Source organism: Impatiens glandulifera, chromosome 2 (assembly GCF_907164915.1).
Source record: "Impatiens glandulifera chromosome 2, dImpGla2.1, whole genome shotgun sequence".
NCBI lineage: Eukaryota > Viridiplantae > Streptophyta > Magnoliopsida > Ericales > Balsaminaceae > Impatiens > Impatiens glandulifera.
In genome coordinates this window covers 58,246,293-58,264,348 of record NC_061863.1, presented here as the reverse complement: position 1 = coordinate 58,264,348, position 18,056 = coordinate 58,246,293, and the positions used below count along the sequence as shown (strand labels likewise).

Sequence of the window (18,056 nt, the reverse complement as noted above, 5' to 3'; positions counted from 1 at the left end):
CTGAGAATCGGAATACTTTAAAAATGAAGCATCATTATATATATATATATTCGGTATGAAAGAATCTTCATTGAACACATTTATATTACATTATCTAAAATAAAATAAAATAAAATTATGATAAAATTATATGAAATATTTTATATATAATGTAATATATTAAAATTCTCATTATTATAAAAAAATTTAAAAATATAATAAATAAAATAAATATATTGATAATTATTATATATTTAATTATGTATATTAATACCATCTAAACTAATAAAATATCTAAAATTTTGTACTAACTATACCAGTCAAATTGAAAAAAATAAAAAATCTAAGACAATTCAAATATAAAGCTTACCTTAGATTATAATTGACCTTAGATTATAATTGAGATAATTTAGTCATGAGAAATCATATTTTTAATTTCATGTAAAATAATGCCAGAATCAGAAGAATCAGACAACTTGGTCAACTTAAAAAAATGAAAAAGGGTGAGGATGGATTGTGAAAATTTTAGTTTTATTTTTTCAATCAATCATAAATTTACTTTTTAAAATTTCATTAAGTAAATTAATTTTAATTTGATAAAAGTATTAATTTAAATAAAATAATATTATGAAATATTCTAACAAATCTAATAATATTTCTTATTTCAATCCAATTAAGTTTCTAAAGAAAATAATTATATCAATTTTTTTCTTACACTTTTGGAAAGACGCGGTATATATATATACACATTTATTTATTAATAATATATATATATATATATATATATATATATATATATATATTTTGATGCTTTATGCGCGCCTCTTGGCACATAAACCCTAATTTTTTAGAAATTGCTAGTTCCCTCTCTCTCCACCGTTCAATTCTTCTCCTAGCAAATTGAAGTTTCGTCTTTGAGTTTGCTATGGCGTCGTCTGTGGGGGAAGGAACATCTTACGAAGGCGGTGGTGGAACGGGCGGAAAGTTCAGGAAGCGTCCATTCCGAAAGCCCCCACAGACTCCGTATACCCGGCCACCGACTGCTCTTCGGAAGTCTAGTACAGATGCCGGTTGGTTCTCGAGAATAATTAGCCCCGCATCTAAACTTATTATGTCCAGTGCTCAATTGTTCTTTCCCTCCTTGCTCCGCAAGCGCATCGCTCCACCTCCCCAGTCACAACCAGAACCAGGTTCTACTCTCTCTCTCTCTCTACCTATCTTTACCAATTCGTCACCCATAATAGTTTTCATTTGTCTTGTGTATTATGTTTTGAAGCTAAAGGAATTAATTTGTGGTTATATAAAGTTTTTGTGGGTTCATGCTCATTGCTGATTTGAACGAATAGGGTCCCTTAAGAGGATACTTTTTCTTTTTCCATTGATTAATTGTGCTTCTGTTATAAAAGATATTTATTTTCTTCCTTTTTTCCGTTTGTTCAAATGTATATTTTGTGTCTTGATATGATATGGTTTTGTACATTGAAATGAATTCTGAAGCATGAGGGCTTCAAGAAATGGAAGCTTGGCTCTATTGGCCTACATGTATTGCAACAGATGCTCTTAATAGTTTTCTTCATTAACTTCTCTGCATCTGTTTTTTCACTATAACTTATTTGATTGTATAGTTTTCTAATATTGTTTCATTTTGATAATCATAAACATGATAAAAAGGCAGTAACCTTACAGAGGTGTCAAAATTTTATCAGTATTTAGAGTAATGTAATCTTAGATGTATACATCATATTGCTTTTTGGTCAACATGGTGAATTTTTTTTAAATGTTAAAACTTTGAAATGCAAACAATTATTAGTAGTAGGATCAACAAAGGAGTCTTACTCCCAGTCCCCACCCCCTAGTTCGGTATCCCTTTTCAAGATTTTTCACTTCTAATGAGAAGTACAATCACTTCTGGTGCTGGTAATAAATTATGTCCTTTTCAATGATATTCATGCTTCTGGGCTAATCCACTCAATTAAGAGGGTTGGGTAAAGATGAAGTTTGTTGAGCAGAAATGTCAAAGTGATTATTCCTAGTTAATGGGACAATACCACATTTACTGAATGTTGGGTAAGCCATGTGGCCTCGGTCGTTCCTCCTGCATCTATGTTTTCTTGCAGAGGATTGCCCAAATGGCTGAAATTTGAGGTTGTTACATCATTTTACATGGTGGGGTGGGCTTAAATACTTTCATCAGCTTAATCTTGCTTGAAGAACCCCTGCCAATTCATTTCCTTAGAATCAGAAAAAAGATCTATAAGGTTTATGTTTTCTTTTTCTTGATCTCCCTTTCCATGGTTGTGTTTCAATGATGATTCTCTTGGATACTATTTTATATCGTTTTATTGGATCCTGTTAAATATTGATTACACACATTAAGATTTACCAAAAGATTCATTTTCTTCATTTTTTTTTAAATTCTTTTGTCTGAGATACTTTTTTCACAGTAACTGGTAGAGAATCAAAAGAGAGTGTCCCGGAGGAAGTTCAAATTGTAAGCTTGAATTTCAATATGTTTTTTCCAACATAATTACTTTTTGTTCCCGAACACACATTTTCTAGTTATTTGATATTTTATGCTGTTACATGCACAATGCTCAAACTCTTGTGGTGAAGAACCATTCTAGAGTTCAACAATTAGGTGTTGATGATCTTAAGAGCCCATCTGTAAGCTTTGATGGAAATGGGATTTCAGAACTCGAGCAAGCACTAAGGCAAAGGTCCTTCACAAGGTAAAAAACCTAAACTAGGACAGTTTCCTAGAAGATCATCGATTATTATAGAATGTTTGACATATCATTGGGTTCAACCTCTCCGTCATACAAATATTTAATGAGAGTCCACTTTCTTGCTATTAAAACTCTTCTGATGTAAGATAAATACGTTGCTATCTGCTTTTGAGCTCCTTGTCATAATTTGTCACATATCCCTGTTATTAGTTGTATTTATCCTATTCTCTGCCACTAAATAAAGCCTGTGCTTCATGCATATATTCATGGAGCACTTCCAGAATTTTATTGATAGTGCTTGGGCAGCTTATTGTTGAAACATGCTTACATAGAAGCTAGCGTGTTTTGGTTTGGTGGTATAAGTGCAGTTGGAATACGTTGATTTTTGTCATACAAATGTTATCATAGAATGGATGCCCAAAACATAATTTGTGGACAATGGCTGGTAAGGAAACAAGCTAGATGTTGAACTTTATTTACAGCTAAGAGACATAGGGACAAAAGGAAAAAGATAGTCGAATGATTATAGAGAACCCTGGGTTTCTGACGTTAGGGAGCCTTGGATATAGACTGAAAGTTTTGTAAACCCTGAATACCATTTGTTGATTTATCCTAGGTCCTATTAGGCCAATTAATCCAAAACACCTCTATGAAATAATAATATTTTAACATCTAATTCACTTTATCATGAAAATCAACAGTTAAAAATTACATACTATTTTTTACTTTTTAATTTATAAAATATTTTAGCATCATAACCTTCACAGGTTCACTTCAAGGTTCACATAATCCATAATATTCTCCCTTGATCAAACTCAGGTGATGAAATGCCATAATTCATATTTCTGTAATTCACTAAATGCATCTTGCGTTTTACTTTCAATGAAAAGTTGACCTTTTTCAAAAGGCCTTATGCTCCACGCGTTTGCTTGTATTCGTAAAAGGGGATTTTGTATGGGTTGGGAAATTTTGAACTTATTGGCATTAAGTCTTTTTCTTCTCCTTCTGTTCTTTTGTTTTTGTTTCTCTTCTCCTTCCCATCTGTAATTCACTAAACGCATCTTGCGTTTTACTTTCAATGAAAAGTTGACCTTTTTAAAAAATAATTCATATTTCTGTGAGTACGAGCTCTTTTTCATATACCATAGTTAAAATAATGTTACTTCAAGCAAGGAAGTTGGGGTAGAGATGCAAGGAATGTATTGGACACGAGTTAATTGAAACTGATTATCCACAATTTTTTTCAGAGAATCAGGGATTGATGACATGATTTATTTTTGGATGCAGATCTGAGATAAATCATTTAATGGATCTGTTAAATTCAAAAACAGTTGGTTTTCCCAACAAGGATGAGGACAGAAGAGGGGCTGGGACTAGTCTAGGGCATCCAGCATCACCTTCCGGAACACTTAACAAATTTGCAGGTAGTCTAGTGACAGCGAGGCAAGGAAGTTATTTAGAGAGTCAAAAGTCTGCTGGATGGGTTTCTTCTCCTGTTATGAATTCACAAGTAAGCTAACATCTATCTACACAGTTCACAAATGACCATAAATCTCTCTTTTGTTTCTTCATCTGGCTTTCAAATTTGCATATCAAACTTTTTTCTCTGCATAAGAAGCCATGTGGTTTAATGACGCAGATCCCAAAAAAGAACGTTTCTTCTCCTGCCGAGCTTGCAAAAGCATACATGGGCAATCAAACTTCAGAAGAGCCACAATCTGTGTTAAGTTTGCATTATAAAGCTCACATGGAAGACACAATGTTGCACAACAATGTTCCATTTCATCCCGAATCACCAGTCACGTCATTAGTAAAGTCTACTAGTCGTGCTTTGGTTCCTGCAAATGGTTCTTTTCCTAGATCCCTCGGACGATCTGCTATTTACAATATGGCCCGTACACCATATTCCAAGGTTCATCCAACTTCTAGTCAAAAGGTTTGTTTACTACTCAGTATAGTTTCTCAAAGAGACAATTCACATTCCAAAATTTTTAAAACATTATATTTAATGTTTTGTAACACAAACTCTGCATGTAATAATTTTGTTGTCATGGAAAGTTCTCTCTCTATGTGTGGATAGTTGATGGACAATTGATAGACATAACCATTTATGTTATAGATCCGTTATTTTGCCTTTTCACTTATTATTTTCATTTTTCTACAATTTGTTTCAGGATTTAAAGCGCAGAAGTTCAATGATAGATGATGAGATCGCATCTGTTGGTCCAATACGTAGACTCCGACAAAAGACTAATCTTACTACGAATTCATTGAATCGCATAGTAGCTCGAAGTCCTTTTGCTGGCGGTGCACCTGGTGCTGTTTCTGATGTGGCCAAATATCCCTCATCTACAACAAATTCAGTCCTACCCTTAGATGGTTTTGGTCGTAGAATTCCTCTAACAGTGGGCAAGACTGTGGAGAATGGAATTCGTGGTACAAATTATACTTCAATTCCTTCTAAATCCACTGATGTTGCTGCAAGAATATTGGAACAAGTTGAAAAAATTGTCCCCAACGAGCAATCATCACAAGTCAAACCAGTTATGAAGGGGAAGTCGCCTAATAGGTTAACCACTGATATGCTGCAAGGACAAGCTCTTAGAAGCCTTGAGAATGTGGATTCATTGCATATTCTTCAAGGATTGCAAGATCCCCAAACTGGGAAGGAGATGCATGGATCTTTTCCTGATACTTATAATGACGCCAGCTCAAGGAAGCAAAAGAAAGTACAAGAAAATGGCCCAGTTGAGCTCACCGTTTCTTGTGAAAAAGCAGTTCCCTCAGAAAAGAACACATCCACTTTGGTAAATGATATCTCACCTTTTGATGGAAATGCAGTTCTGAATATCCCAGAATCTGTCTTTCAACCTTATAGTAGACGTGCGTTTCAGATGAGTGCACTTGAGGTTAGTTATATTTAGCTATCTGGTTCTCTTTCTGAGGATACTTTTTTTGATGTGCTTTTTAAGATAATTTTTTCCTTTAAACCACTAAAATACGCAAGTGGAATATCTTTTTGTTTGTCAATTTAAAAAATAATCATGATAACTACTTCCCTCACACTGATAATGGAGCACATACAGTTCATCTTAGAAATATATTTAGTTAGACGTATTGAAAAAGGGCAGCGTTGATGTAGGGAACATTTCCATATGCCACAGGATTCCAAGAACTAATTTAGGGTTTGAACAAGAGAAATAAAGAACTATACTTCCACAACCATGAATTATGAGCGAGAATAGAAGGGGTCATCTCATCAGATAGGAAAAGGGTTGGATTAAATTATTAACCAAATGGTGTAACTCCAAAACCTCCTTATGAATGAAATGATTTTTTCCCCAGGTACTAAAAACAGGAGTTCCAGTTAAACATAGGAATGCAAAAGATAATGAACAGTAGATAAAGTTTGACAAAACAAATTTGTCAGAGGAAGAAATAGGAATCAGTCCTAGACAAAAATGCTAATGAAAACTCCCCCGTAAACTAGTGCGTCTTAGTCTTGTTCATTGATTGTTGAAATGCCTAATGAATGTGTAAGCTAGCAGATCCAGTGAGTCCATTTTATACTTGCACTGTTATAAATTTTGCTGAGATGTTCCTTAATCTTCTTTGTAGACTTGGGTAAATGAAATTGACATTTGGAGCTCAAAATCTAGTTAGATTAGCGCTCACTTCAAAATTGCATATTTATCTTGTTATTAATTTTCATGAAGGATGAGTCTTGGGATATAGACGATGATATTGATTTCAACGAAGCTGGTTGTATTCCTGTGACTGAGGGAAATGGAAAATTGGAGACACCTGTGGTGGAGAGTAAGTCAGTCTCTACTGATTTGGTCGTGGAAGCCAAATCTCCTTCCCTATCTGAATCCAAGTCATTGTTTAGTCCTGTAACACAAAAAACCACTGGTTTTGGTTCTTTGCCAATCTTTACTGGTGCTTCCACTCCTTCCGTCACAACTTCTCAGCTAGCTTCTGCTGATCTACCATTAAACATGGAACCAAAACAGCTGGATGCAGCACCACCTGTGTTTAGTTTTAGTTCTATTGTTGACAAGGCTCCTTCTCCCTCATTTTCTGCATTCTCTCCGGCTACTGAAACTTCAGACCCCAAGCCCAGTTCATCAGATTCCAAAGTGGCAAGCACAAACAGGTGAGTTTATAATTAACTCTCCTGCTTCTATGGTTTCAGCAATATTTGTAGCATTCAAGAATTTTATTTGATGTTCAACTCTATTCGAACTCCAGGACAATGGAATTTTCATGACGCTTAGTTGTAACGGTGTTGGAGGAAATAGGCTTGCACTGCGATTGTGGGTTTGGTTCAAGTAGATTGCTGATATCCTCTTGGATTATAGATATAGATAACTTAGAAAATTGAGCATTTAACCACCTACTCTCAGGAATATTTAGTAGAATATGGTGCCGAGGACTAAGAACTACTAATTGGTTGTTAGTGTTGAGTATATAAGTATAAATTGGATCACCTGGATTAGATATCAGTAACTTAAAAAAGTGAGAACATTTAGCTACTTTCAGGAATATTTTAGAAAAATCTGGTGCGGAGGACGTTGATAATGTTGAGCATATACATATAAATTGCACCTAAATTTTTTAAAAATGTAAATTATTGGCAATGAAATTAACCATAATTAAACAACCCTTTTCATGGACTAAATCGTATAGTTATATGTGGATATATGTGAATGCTAAACACATGATTTCTTTTTTCTTCCAGCTTTCCCATTTTCAGCTCAGGTCCGGCATCTAGATCCCAGATTTCTGTGTCAGATAAAGGGGGAATCGTAGATTCAAAGGCAACTACAGAAGTGACGCCGAAAGCAACTGTTACTTCATTTTCTGTTCCAGCTCCAACTTCAACAACAGCGAACAGTATATTTTCTTTTGGCGGTGTGGCTGATAAATTGAGTAATGGGGACAGCAAAGATGAAAAGGGAATTATTGTAGAAGCGATAACAAACCCTCCAGCTCCAGTTTTTCCTGCTATACCAACTTCATCGCCAGCAGCAAGCAGTGCCTTCACTTTTGGTAATCCTGCCAAAAAATCTGATCTAGGAGATAACAAGGATGTTTCGCAGGCAACTGCAGAAGCAACAGAGAAATTGCCAACTTCAACATCAATAAGCAGCATTTTCACATTTGGCAATGCTGAGACCAAACCAAATGTTAGTAACGGTTCAGTTTCTTCAAGCCCTATGACATTCTCAATGATCTCAGCTACTTCAGCTCCTGGAAGCTTTACAACCCCAATTGTTCAATCTGCCGATACTCCTAATGGAACTATCACAGCCATTACATCTTCCAGCAACTTGTCCTCTCCGTTTCCTTCAACGCCACTAATGAAATTTGGAGCCACATCAGTTGCTCCGTCAAATTTAGTTTCAACCATGTCAACTACTGCTACTGATGCTGTATCAACTGATTTGAAGTCCAAAAATGAGAAGGAAACTATTTTTGGCAACCTTACTAGCAACAACATCTTTGGATCCAGCATGCCCATTGCTGCATCTTCTAACAACAGCCTACCTGAGACTCCCATTTTTGGAGCAAAGACTTCTCTTCCTGGAACTGGGTCTTCAACTGCAACAACAAGCATTCCTGTTCAGTTTGGGGCATCTTCTACTGTCTTTGGCAACTCTGGAATAAATCCAAGCAGCTCTCCATTTGGTTTTGGTGCAAACACTTCTTCTTCAGCAATTAACACTACAACAAGCTCGAGTGGAACCAATTCTAGCATATTTGGATCGTCACCAGCCACTAACATGTTTGGTTCGACAACTGCTTTTGGCACCAGCAGCTCTAGTGGGCCCACTTCTAGCTTATTCGGTTCCAGCTGGCCATCGCCAAGTACAGCATCTATCTTTGGATCTTCATCTGCATCTTCATCTTCATCTCAAACGACTAGCTTTGTATTTGGACAATCACCCTCTCCGGCTTCTGCTGCTGCTGCGAGCGTTGGTTCTCCTATGATTTTCGGATCGTCAACAGGTGCCTCGTCAGGTTCGATTTTCTCCTTCACATCGTCTACAGCTACCGCCTCTCCTCAAACAGCGCCTGCCTTTGGCAGCTCCTTCTCGACCTTTGCCCCTTCAAGTAACAACGGAGACCAGATGAATATGGAGGATAGTATGGCTGAGGATCCGATACAGTCTTCATTAGCTTCATCTGTCCCAGTGTTTGGACAGACGCCTTCTATAGCTGCTCCTACTCCTTCACCGGGTTTTATGTTTGGCTCGGGTCAGCCATCTTTCCAATTTGGTCAAGCTGCTCCTCCTCCGTCAAACCCCCTACCTGCTTTTCAGGCATCAGGCAGCGTAGAATTTGGGGGTGGAAGTAGTAGCTTTTCGTTGGGATCAGGTGCTGACGACAAATCTAATCGGAAATACGTCAGAGTGAAACACAAGAACAGGAGGAAGTAAATTCATCCAGGTAATAATTGCTCTTTCTTTGTTTCTCCTTTTCTCCGATTGCTGGTTTCAGGTCAGCATCTGATTAATGGTATCTTTATCCTCTTCTTTGTTGGAGCGGCGTTGGTCTAAGTATGAATTGTTATTATATGAGTCCACAATTTTGAGTTATCTTTTGTTTAGTGTCTAAATATTGTCAGTTGCTGCTGTCTTGTATAATTTGTTGGGAAGATTGATTTGAGTCTTCATTTTAGGATTCAAAGCTGATGTTGTTGCTTATGTGTACTATGAGTTGTGGTGTCATATGTGTAAACAAAGGAGATATGATTTTGCTCTTTATTAATAACTCTGTAATTTGGTAAGAGTACGAATGAATGAAATATTTTAGTTTACTGCCCAAAAGTCAATACCTAAGTTTGTCCCTTTGACAAATTCAATGGATGTGATGAAAAAGGGGAGAGATTTACACTTTTTTTGAGGAACCTTTGACTTAAGTTCAATTGGACCTTATTTTTATGTTTCATATTTGGTAGGAATTATTTACATCCATTCAATGTGTGATGAATGATCATAGCTATCTCCCCTTTTGACTATTTTGACACATCCTTATGTTTTTTCAAATGTGTGTGTATCATAATTTTAGATTTTCTATTAATTGTATGTATTTCAGTTCCTCTTATCTTCTATTAATTGTAGGCTTTAACTTATATTTATTTGAGTTTTAGTGCTATATTATGTCTTCTTCATACATATATTAGTTTATGTTAAATTTGATAAATTTAATATGGAATCTATTTGAAAGTGGAAGCAATTTGTTTTATAAAATTCTTGAATTAATTTTTTACTATTAACAATAAAAAGTGAAGGGAATATGTAGAATTGATCAATTTGGGTTTGGGTTGTAGTAAACTTTCTAGTGGTAAGATGGTCTAAGTCTCTAGTGGTAAATCCGTAAGAGTCGGATTAAGAGACAAAAAAAAAAAGGTCACGATAATTTAAACAGGAGTGTGCTAATAATTAATCTATTAATGACCTTTTTTTATGATTAAATTAATCAACATGATAATCTTTAAAGTGAAAAAAAATAATTAAAATAATTAATTTCTAAGGAATTATTTTGAGGTGGGGCCACAAATCGTACTAATTCAATTACCGACCATTATTTTGGTCGAGATTAATAATTAGTTCTTTTTGTAAGCAAGACGACTTTTTATAGCCTTGGATCATTCATTATATTTGTGGTTGAGACTTTTGTCATTATTTATATTGGAACTAATTTCAAGCCTCACATTTAATAAAGATGAATTAGTTAGAAATTTTAAAATAATTTTAACATAATAAAATATTATTTTATTTAAATTCTTAATTAAAATATTTAAAATTAAAAAGAAAAATTAGAAAAACTTAACTTGGTGTAACCTATTTTTTTTTAATCAAAACTTACATTGAAATATATTTAATAATATTTAACTTATTTGTTTACATTAATTTTTTTAAATATATTTAATCGGTACAACAGTTCTTTCAATTTATTCGCTAAACGCCTAAATATTTATAATGACTTATTTGTTAAAATTAATGTAACGTTTATTCTTTATTTACTACTTATATAAAATTGAAAAAATATTGGGTGTACAATCATACATAATTAAAAGTATACTATAAGAGACCCTAAATCATTCTTGTAACTAATTTAGAATGAAAAAAATAAAATAATTGTTAATTTGAAAAACGATTCACACGATCTCCGAACAAGAACTTTAAATAAATTTATTATTAGTGAAAGTACTAGCCAGCCTATTTGACCTACCCTACTTTTATTTTTTTAATGTTCTAAACTATTATTTATTATTAAAGAAATGAGTGATGCTACACATTTTATGTCTACTTTTGAATTTATATGTTTTCTTTATTACATGAACAAACTTAATATTTATTATTATATTTGTTTCACCGAAAGAAAGCTATACAATATTTGATGGCGGTGGTCATTTGTATTGCTTGTTTATTTAAATTAAATCCCAACATTTATATATATATATATATATTACACTGTATATCCTTAAAAAAAATTAACACTTATTCAAAAAATATTATTATATTTGATACTAAATTAAATTGGTCAAAGTCTTGAGGAAAAAGGACAATAAAAAAATAATAAATAATAAAGAGGGGGTCTTGTGGCATGACGTTATGGGATTAAATGCATTTTTGGAAATTTCTATATTTTCCATTTGAGTACATCTTTATTTTATTTTTAATTTTAATTTTAATTTAGAATTATTTAATAATTAATCTCCCTGACTTAATTGTAGATAAATTATTTAATAAATAATGTTTAAGATAAGTACAATGAAGGACTATATTAATTAATACTTATAAGTCAATCCTAAATAATTTGATTAATACTAATGATGATATATATATATGAAAGTAAATAATGTTTAAGATAAGTACAATGAAGGACTATATTAATTAATACTTATAAGTCAATCCTAAATAATTTGATTAATACTAATGATGATATATATATATATATATGAAAGTAATGTTATCATAAAATATTCTGATTTGATGTTTATTTTAAAATATTTTTACTGAAAAAATTAGCTTTTTTGGATTCCATTATAATTTTCTTTGTTTATTGCTCTTTAAATTTTTTAGATTTAATTTTTATTTTTTTTTGTTTCCATGTAATTTATTTTGTTTGTAGTTTTATGTCATTCTTAAAAAAAAATGCTTAATGAGATTTGTATTTTTCTTTTTAGAGTTATATGAAATTATTTTGGATAAAATATGTTTGAAAAATAGAAAGATATAATTAATTAAACATTAAATAAATATGGTAGTCAGTAGTTACTAGGAAGAACGCATATATATGTTTTTAATGATGTTACGATTGGTGAAGGTGACATGTAATTTTCTTATTAGAAATAAATAAATGTATTGATCCCATTCCCATGTATATATATATTTTAGAGTGATGTTTTAATTTTATTTTAAAAAATTGATATGAATTCACAAAGTTGTCCTAAAGTATTAGTTTCAAATTTTAATAAGTAAATATTGATTCAAAATAACTCAAATAATTTTTGGTGACAAAAAATGACTTCTAATGACAAAGTTTTGAACATAAAAAAACAAATGTTGATCATGTACAAAAATAAATTGTGCTAAAATATGCTTAAGGTGATATTATAAAATGAGAAGAAGAAAAAAATGTATAATCTAGTCTTTTATTAATTTAAAAATAAAAGGCGGATCAACCGTATTAGGTTAATTGATATATTTTTGAAAAGCAAAAAATTCGAATAACTTTTTTTTTTTATTATTAAAAAGCAGTCCAGTACAAGTTATGTCTAGAGTTATTTTAAGTTATATAAAAAGTTAACGCAAACATAAATAGATCTCAATGCCTTTAAATGGTGTTGCGCGCCATGTTACTTCTTTCGTCGTAATTCACCCCGATAAGAATTTTGTATGCCTTCCTTTCGACTACTAAACATTATACAACTTTCATGACAATCTTATATTTTTAGTTTTTCATCTCACGACTATTGATCATCTTGATCATAGCTTTCTCGGCAACACGAACAATCATAGTGTCCATGGCTTGCGCACATCACTTCGTAAGCTTGAAAACAATCCTCGACTTAATCTTTTATTTAATCTTATATCAATTGTTTAACTTTAAATGCCAAACAATGCCCAGAGGGTAGGCATAAATGGTGATGGTATCAAAATAAGTAGAAAACTAATAAGCTTGATGTGAAACATTTGAATGAATTATGTCATTATTGTCAAAATTGCCCTTCCCAAACCGTGTGGACTCGTAAACTTTATTTATTAGCCCTTGAATATATAGGGTCGGATTGATTTTGTATGTCATTCTATTTAATATTATTATTTAGGGCCCATTTGATTTTTTTGTACTTAATATAAATATAATATATAATAATTCATAACTAATGGGAAAGGGTATTGTGGGTTTATGAAAGTGACATACACTTTAACTAGATTTCCAAAATAATATAATCATGCTTTTATTTTTATCTATAAAAAGGGTAATCTAGTAATATTCTCAAAAGTCTCTTCTTATTAATTTGGAGAACCTAATTTATCCATATTTGTTTTCATGTCTTTTAATATTAACCCAATATAGATTTTGACTGGATCAGATTATATAACGCGTCATTTTTTTTAACTTTTTTTTTACCATAAGGAGTTATATCTATAAAAACATATTTCTTCATTTGGGGTTAGGTGAATTTGCATTAATACTTAATCCTATATGGCAAAATAAAATTAGTTTGAATTTGTTACTTTAAAAAGAAATATATTTAAATTTTATTAATTAAAAAATATTTTTATAAAATATATATATATATATTTGATGGTTGATTTCTTTTGCATTAAATAATGAATAAATAAATAAAAAATGACTACATTAATTTATAAAAATGAATCATTTCTCCAAAAACACGTCATATGTTAGTTTTAAGTCTTCCACAATTTGGCTTTTTATTTAAAAATAAATAAAATAAGATTGCTTGTGATATTTATAACCCACTTTATATGACATGTAAAATAAAATATAAATAAAATATTACCACAAGAAAACTTTAACGAAAACATCTTTGAAAAGTTATCATAATATTTTAAATGACATAAGACATCCAAATTCTCTTTTAGATTACAAAAATCAAGAACATTTATCATGAAAAATATAAATTATAAAAAGAAAACATTTAATTAAGGACTTTAATAATATTTTATAATTTGTAAACTCTTTACCCAATTGACCAGAATTAATTAAATTTACTTATTTTTATATTATTATCTTATAATATTGGTATTTAAAGCTATTAGATAGATTAAACACAATTTAATTTCTATTATTATAGTAATTTATTCAAAATGATAAATATGATATGCTTAATTAGTAAAAAATTATCCAAAATAATATTTATCCAATTTGGATAAAAGATATATTTGATACATTCTTAATTATGTTTAGAAAAGGTCACTTAAGATTTGATCATACAAATTACTAATATATTTTCTTAAATAGGCTAATACTATAATATATTATGGTGGATATACTAAAAATTCCAAATAAAGATTTAGTCCTATGAAAATACATTATAATGAGTCTATTAAAAAATAGTTTATTTTTGTAAAAGAGATTTAATATAAAATAGATATGGAAATTAATAATAAATTTAATTATTTTTTAAAAAAAATGGACTTGGTTATCTCTCTTCTCTCTCTCACACACAAACACACACACACAACATCTGTATGTTTACTGTTTCGGCACAAACAACGGCATATTCTAACTATAATCTTAAATATTATAAATTACTCTTTCATTCTCGGCGATGACGATTTTGATTATCGGATAAACATTAATCTTAAAAACCCATTCAAATTCCCATCTTTGTCGGGGGAGATTTCAATAATCTAGCGAAATCCAGGAATCATACGTACTCACTTGCGATTATCTGTTTGTTTGTTCTATTTTACCCTATTTATAGTTTTATACAGACAGACAGACGTTGACTGTGGATCATTCGGATTTTGATATCTAATCTGGGTTTCAATTCGGAATGGTTGCTGGGATGATGAAGAAGTGGAGGCCATGGCCGCCGATATCATGCAAGAAGGTCGAAGCGAAGATCATCGTTAATCAAATGGAGGGTTTCTGTGTTTCAGATAAGAAAATGGATCAGGATTTGACTGCTAATCGTCGTCTATCTGTGGAGGTTAGATGGAAAGGATCGAAAGGAAATGCTCTCAGAGCGCTGAGGAGGAGTGTTAGGAGGAACTTTACAAAGGAGGAGGCTTTGAGTGAAGACGGAACTGTCAAATGGAATGAAGAGTTCATCAGTGCCTGTAACTTTTTAGGTCAAAAAGAAGAAGGATCATTTCATCCATGGGAGGTCGCTTTCACCGTTTTCAAAGTATGTTTTACTTCTTATCTAACAGATTCAGATATATAACAATTAGGGTTTTTTTTTTATTCTGTCAATTCAATTCAGCTTTTGCATGTGATGAATTTTTAGTTTGGAATTTATATCTAGGAACCTTGATTCATGAATCATATAAACCTTGTGATGAATCTGAAGAACCTTGTTTATTTTTCAAAGTATGTCTTCATCATGATTCTTGATTCATGAATCATGCCCATATGGGTTCTCTCTGTGATCCTATTCTTGATCAGTTTTCTGTTTAGATGCTTCATCATGTACTTACTTGTTTAGCCATCAAATGAAAAAGAGGCAATCTTCTAGTTTAGGTATTGATCTGGTTGAGTTTTGATCTGTGTGAGTGCAGGGCTGTAATGGAGGAGGAAGAGGGTCGAAGAATAAGGTTGAAATTGTCGCAAATGCATCTTTTAACCTTGCTGAATTTGCTCCTCAAACAGAGCTCGATATTAAGATCCCTCTTACAGTCTCATCCAGCAGCATGGTTGGCTGTAATCCCATTCTCTGCGTGAGTGTAAGAAATGACGTTTGTTCAAAAAAGTTCTGTTTTATCTGTTTTAGTTCAACGAGCATTATCCAATTCTTTTGTCGTATCTTACAGTTGTCGCTCAATCTTTTGGAATTAAGAGCTGCCTCTTCTTTGGAAGTTCCACCTAATACGATAATGCCTGTTCCTTTTTCGCCCTCCTCTGATGAAGCTTTACCTGCGCGAAAGCCCGAGTCTTCTGCTTTTAAAGTGGGGATGATGAAGAAGGTAAAGATCTTCACATGTTATGGTGAAGATGGCAGTGTCCAAAATGATGATGACGATAATGAGATCGTTGACCCATTCGATACAGAATCTTTGGACAATGATCAAGAGGATGAGGTAGCAAACGACAACTCTAACCTTCAGATAGCATCCAATTGCAGACCATTGGCGTATAAGAACGTGGCAGAAGATTTGTTTTATTCAAACGCAAGCCACGTGGCTGCAGACTTGGTTTACTATAGCAACCGCAGATCTGAAACTGTTAGTACAAGTGTGAATGAGTCTTTGTGGATGATTCCCAGGCGCAGACTTCTCCTTTGGAGAAAGAGAAAATTAAGCTTCAAATCGCCTGCAATTGAAGGGGAGCCTTTGCTGAAAAAGCAATTTGCAGAAGAGGGTGGCGACGACATTGATTTTGACCGTCGACAACTCACTTCCTCCCATGAATCATCTTTCATGGTAATAATCAAATATAGATAGAAGATTTATATATATCCTTGTTTGCACAATAAGATTCTGAAAAATATATTATTTGATTGTGTTATGTCCATTGTGGTGGCTGCAGCCTGATGGATTGCCCCACAACGAATTTGGGGACGACTACTTTGCGGTTGGAAGATGGGAGGACAAGGAAGTAATTAGCCGAGACGGACAGCTGAAGCTTCAAACCCAAGTTTTCTTCGCATCCATCGACCAAATGAGCGAGAAGGCAGCGGGGGAGAGTGCATGCACAGTTCTGGTTGCCGTCATTGCAGACTGGTTCCAATCCAACCACAACCAAATGCCTATTAAATCTCAGCTTGATGGGCTAATCCGAGAAGGCTCGTTGGAATGGAGAAACCTCTGCGAGAACGAGACCTACAGAGAGAGGTTTCCCGACAGACACTTTGACCTCGACACTGTCCTCGAGGCCAAGATCCGCCCTCTTCGTGTCGTCCCCGAGAAATCTTTTATCGGGTTCTTCCATCCCGAAGGGATCGAAGAGGAGGAAGGAAAATTTGATTTCCTAGACGGTGCCATGTCTTTCGACGCCATTTGGCAAGAGATCAATAGTCACGCGATCGACGATGGAGAACATCGCGTCTACGTTATAAGCTGGAATGACCACTTTTTCTTATTGAAGGTCGATAACAATGCTTACTATATACTCGATACTCTGGGCGAGAGACTTCACGAGGGGTGTAACCAGGCGTATGTTCTTAAATTCGACAAAGATACTAAAATAGTCAGTCTTCCTGCCAAAGAAACAGAGTCACAACAGAACGTTGAAACAGAGGATTCTAAATCTGGGGAGGAGTCAGAAAACAGTAAGCCAGTAGAGGAGGAGAGGATAGTGTGCAGTGGGAAAGAATCGTGTGGAGAATACATAAAGTGTTTCCTGGCTGCAATTCCTATAAGGGAATTGCAGGTCGATATAAAGAAGGGTTTGATGTCTTCAACCCCTCTTCATCATCGGCTACAAATTGAGTTCCATCTGACTGAGCAGGATCTAACCTTGGTTCAATCATCTTCAACAGTTGAAGCAATTGGCGAGCCTTTGGCGTTGTCGGGAGAGGAAGTGTCGGGAGAGGAAATGTCGGGAGAGGAAGTGTCGCGCAAGGTTTAATAAAGTGCCGTTAATAGGTCTAACCCTTTTTTTTTCTTTCTCAGTATCGAACTATGAGTAGTCCAAAGGACAATTTAGCTATAAACAATAATGTTATAAACAATCTTTTGCATATTGTACTTTTTTTGGATGAATAATAAATTAATTCCCAAAATAATAATCCATTGATATTGATTACCTTCAAACATTTACCCTCAACATTATGAAGATCTTATTCTCTTTTAGTACTCACAAAGAGAGATCTTGGTCACATTGATGGTGATAATTGAGTACATAGAGAGAAAGAAACAGACAGACAAACTCAATGACAGGAGAATTAAAAGAGATGGAGACGATGAAGAATGATGATTTAACTAAGTGCAGGTGGGATATGGGGTTCCGCAGGTGAGAGCCACATTTCTAGCATTGGGAGAGTTAACGAACTTCTTGAGGTTTGGGTCCTTTAGGTACTGGCAGAGGCATGGTCTCTGTTCCTTGATTTTGTTGCAGCAAATGCTTGATGGGGGTGTTGCAGAAACAATGGCCACCGCACATGGGCTCAGCTCCACTGCCCTGCAACTACTACTGTCAGCTGCA

General features: G+C 33.5%; 2 protein-coding genes across 3 annotated transcripts; both read left to right on the top strand.

Annotated features, from left to right (window-relative positions):
- The first annotated feature begins 793 nt into the window (after positions 1 to 793).
- On the top strand, positions 794 to 9,526 carry LOC124927644 (nuclear pore complex protein NUP1-like). Its single transcript, XM_047468099.1, has 8 exons — positions 794 to 1,169; positions 2,424 to 2,470; positions 2,593 to 2,708; positions 3,993 to 4,215; positions 4,345 to 4,641; positions 4,880 to 5,614; positions 6,422 to 6,861; positions 7,447 to 9,526. Exons 1-8 carry the CDS (start codon positions 905 to 907, stop codon positions 9,146 to 9,148), a joined length of 3,825 nt encoding a protein of 1,274 aa, XP_047324055.1. The 5' UTR covers positions 794 to 904; the 3' UTR covers positions 9,149 to 9,526.
- Positions 9,527 to 14,480: 4,954 nt separating this feature from the next.
- On the top strand, positions 14,481 to 17,764 carry LOC124926346. Of its 2 annotated transcripts, none has more exons than XM_047466550.1 (4): positions 14,481 to 15,099; positions 15,473 to 15,637; positions 15,725 to 16,333; positions 16,440 to 17,764. In XM_047466550.1, exons 1-4 carry the CDS (start codon positions 14,746 to 14,748, stop codon positions 17,478 to 17,480), a joined length of 2,169 nt encoding a protein of 722 aa, XP_047322506.1. In that variant the 5' UTR covers positions 14,481 to 14,745; the 3' UTR covers positions 17,481 to 17,764. The 2 variants fall into 2 exon arrangements, with proteins under 2 accessions (XP_047322506.1, XP_047322507.1); XM_047466551.1 differs by having other exon boundaries at positions 14,482 to 15,099; positions 15,473 to 15,631.
- Positions 17,765 to 18,056: the final 292 nt, after the last annotated feature.

What these genes read in the sequence shown, in the direction of transcription:
- LOC124926346 (XM_047466550.1), top strand. Translation starts at nt 14,746, where the DNA reads ATGGTTGCTGGGATGATGAAGAAGTGGAGGCCATGGCCGCCGATATCA. An exon ending in TCGCTTTCACCGTTTTCAAA is followed by an intron (nt 15,100 to 15,472) that starts GTATGTTTTACT and finishes GTGTGAGTGCAG; the next exon opens with GGCTGTAATGGAGGAGGAAG. An exon ending in ATCCCATTCTCTGCGTGAGT is followed by an intron (nt 15,638 to 15,724) that starts GTAAGAAATGAC and finishes CGTATCTTACAG; the next exon opens with TTGTCGCTCAATCTTTTGGA.
- LOC124927644 (XM_047468099.1), top strand. Translation starts at nt 905, where the DNA reads ATGGCGTCGTCTGTGGGGGAAGGAACATCTTACGAAGGCGGTGGTGGA. An exon ending in AGGCAAAGGTCCTTCACAAG is followed by an intron (nt 2,709 to 3,992) that starts GTAAAAAACCTA and finishes TTTTGGATGCAG; the next exon opens with ATCTGAGATAAATCATTTAA. An exon ending in CTCCTGTTATGAATTCACAA is followed by an intron (nt 4,216 to 4,344) that starts GTAAGCTAACAT and finishes TTAATGACGCAG; the next exon opens with ATCCCAAAAAAGAACGTTTC.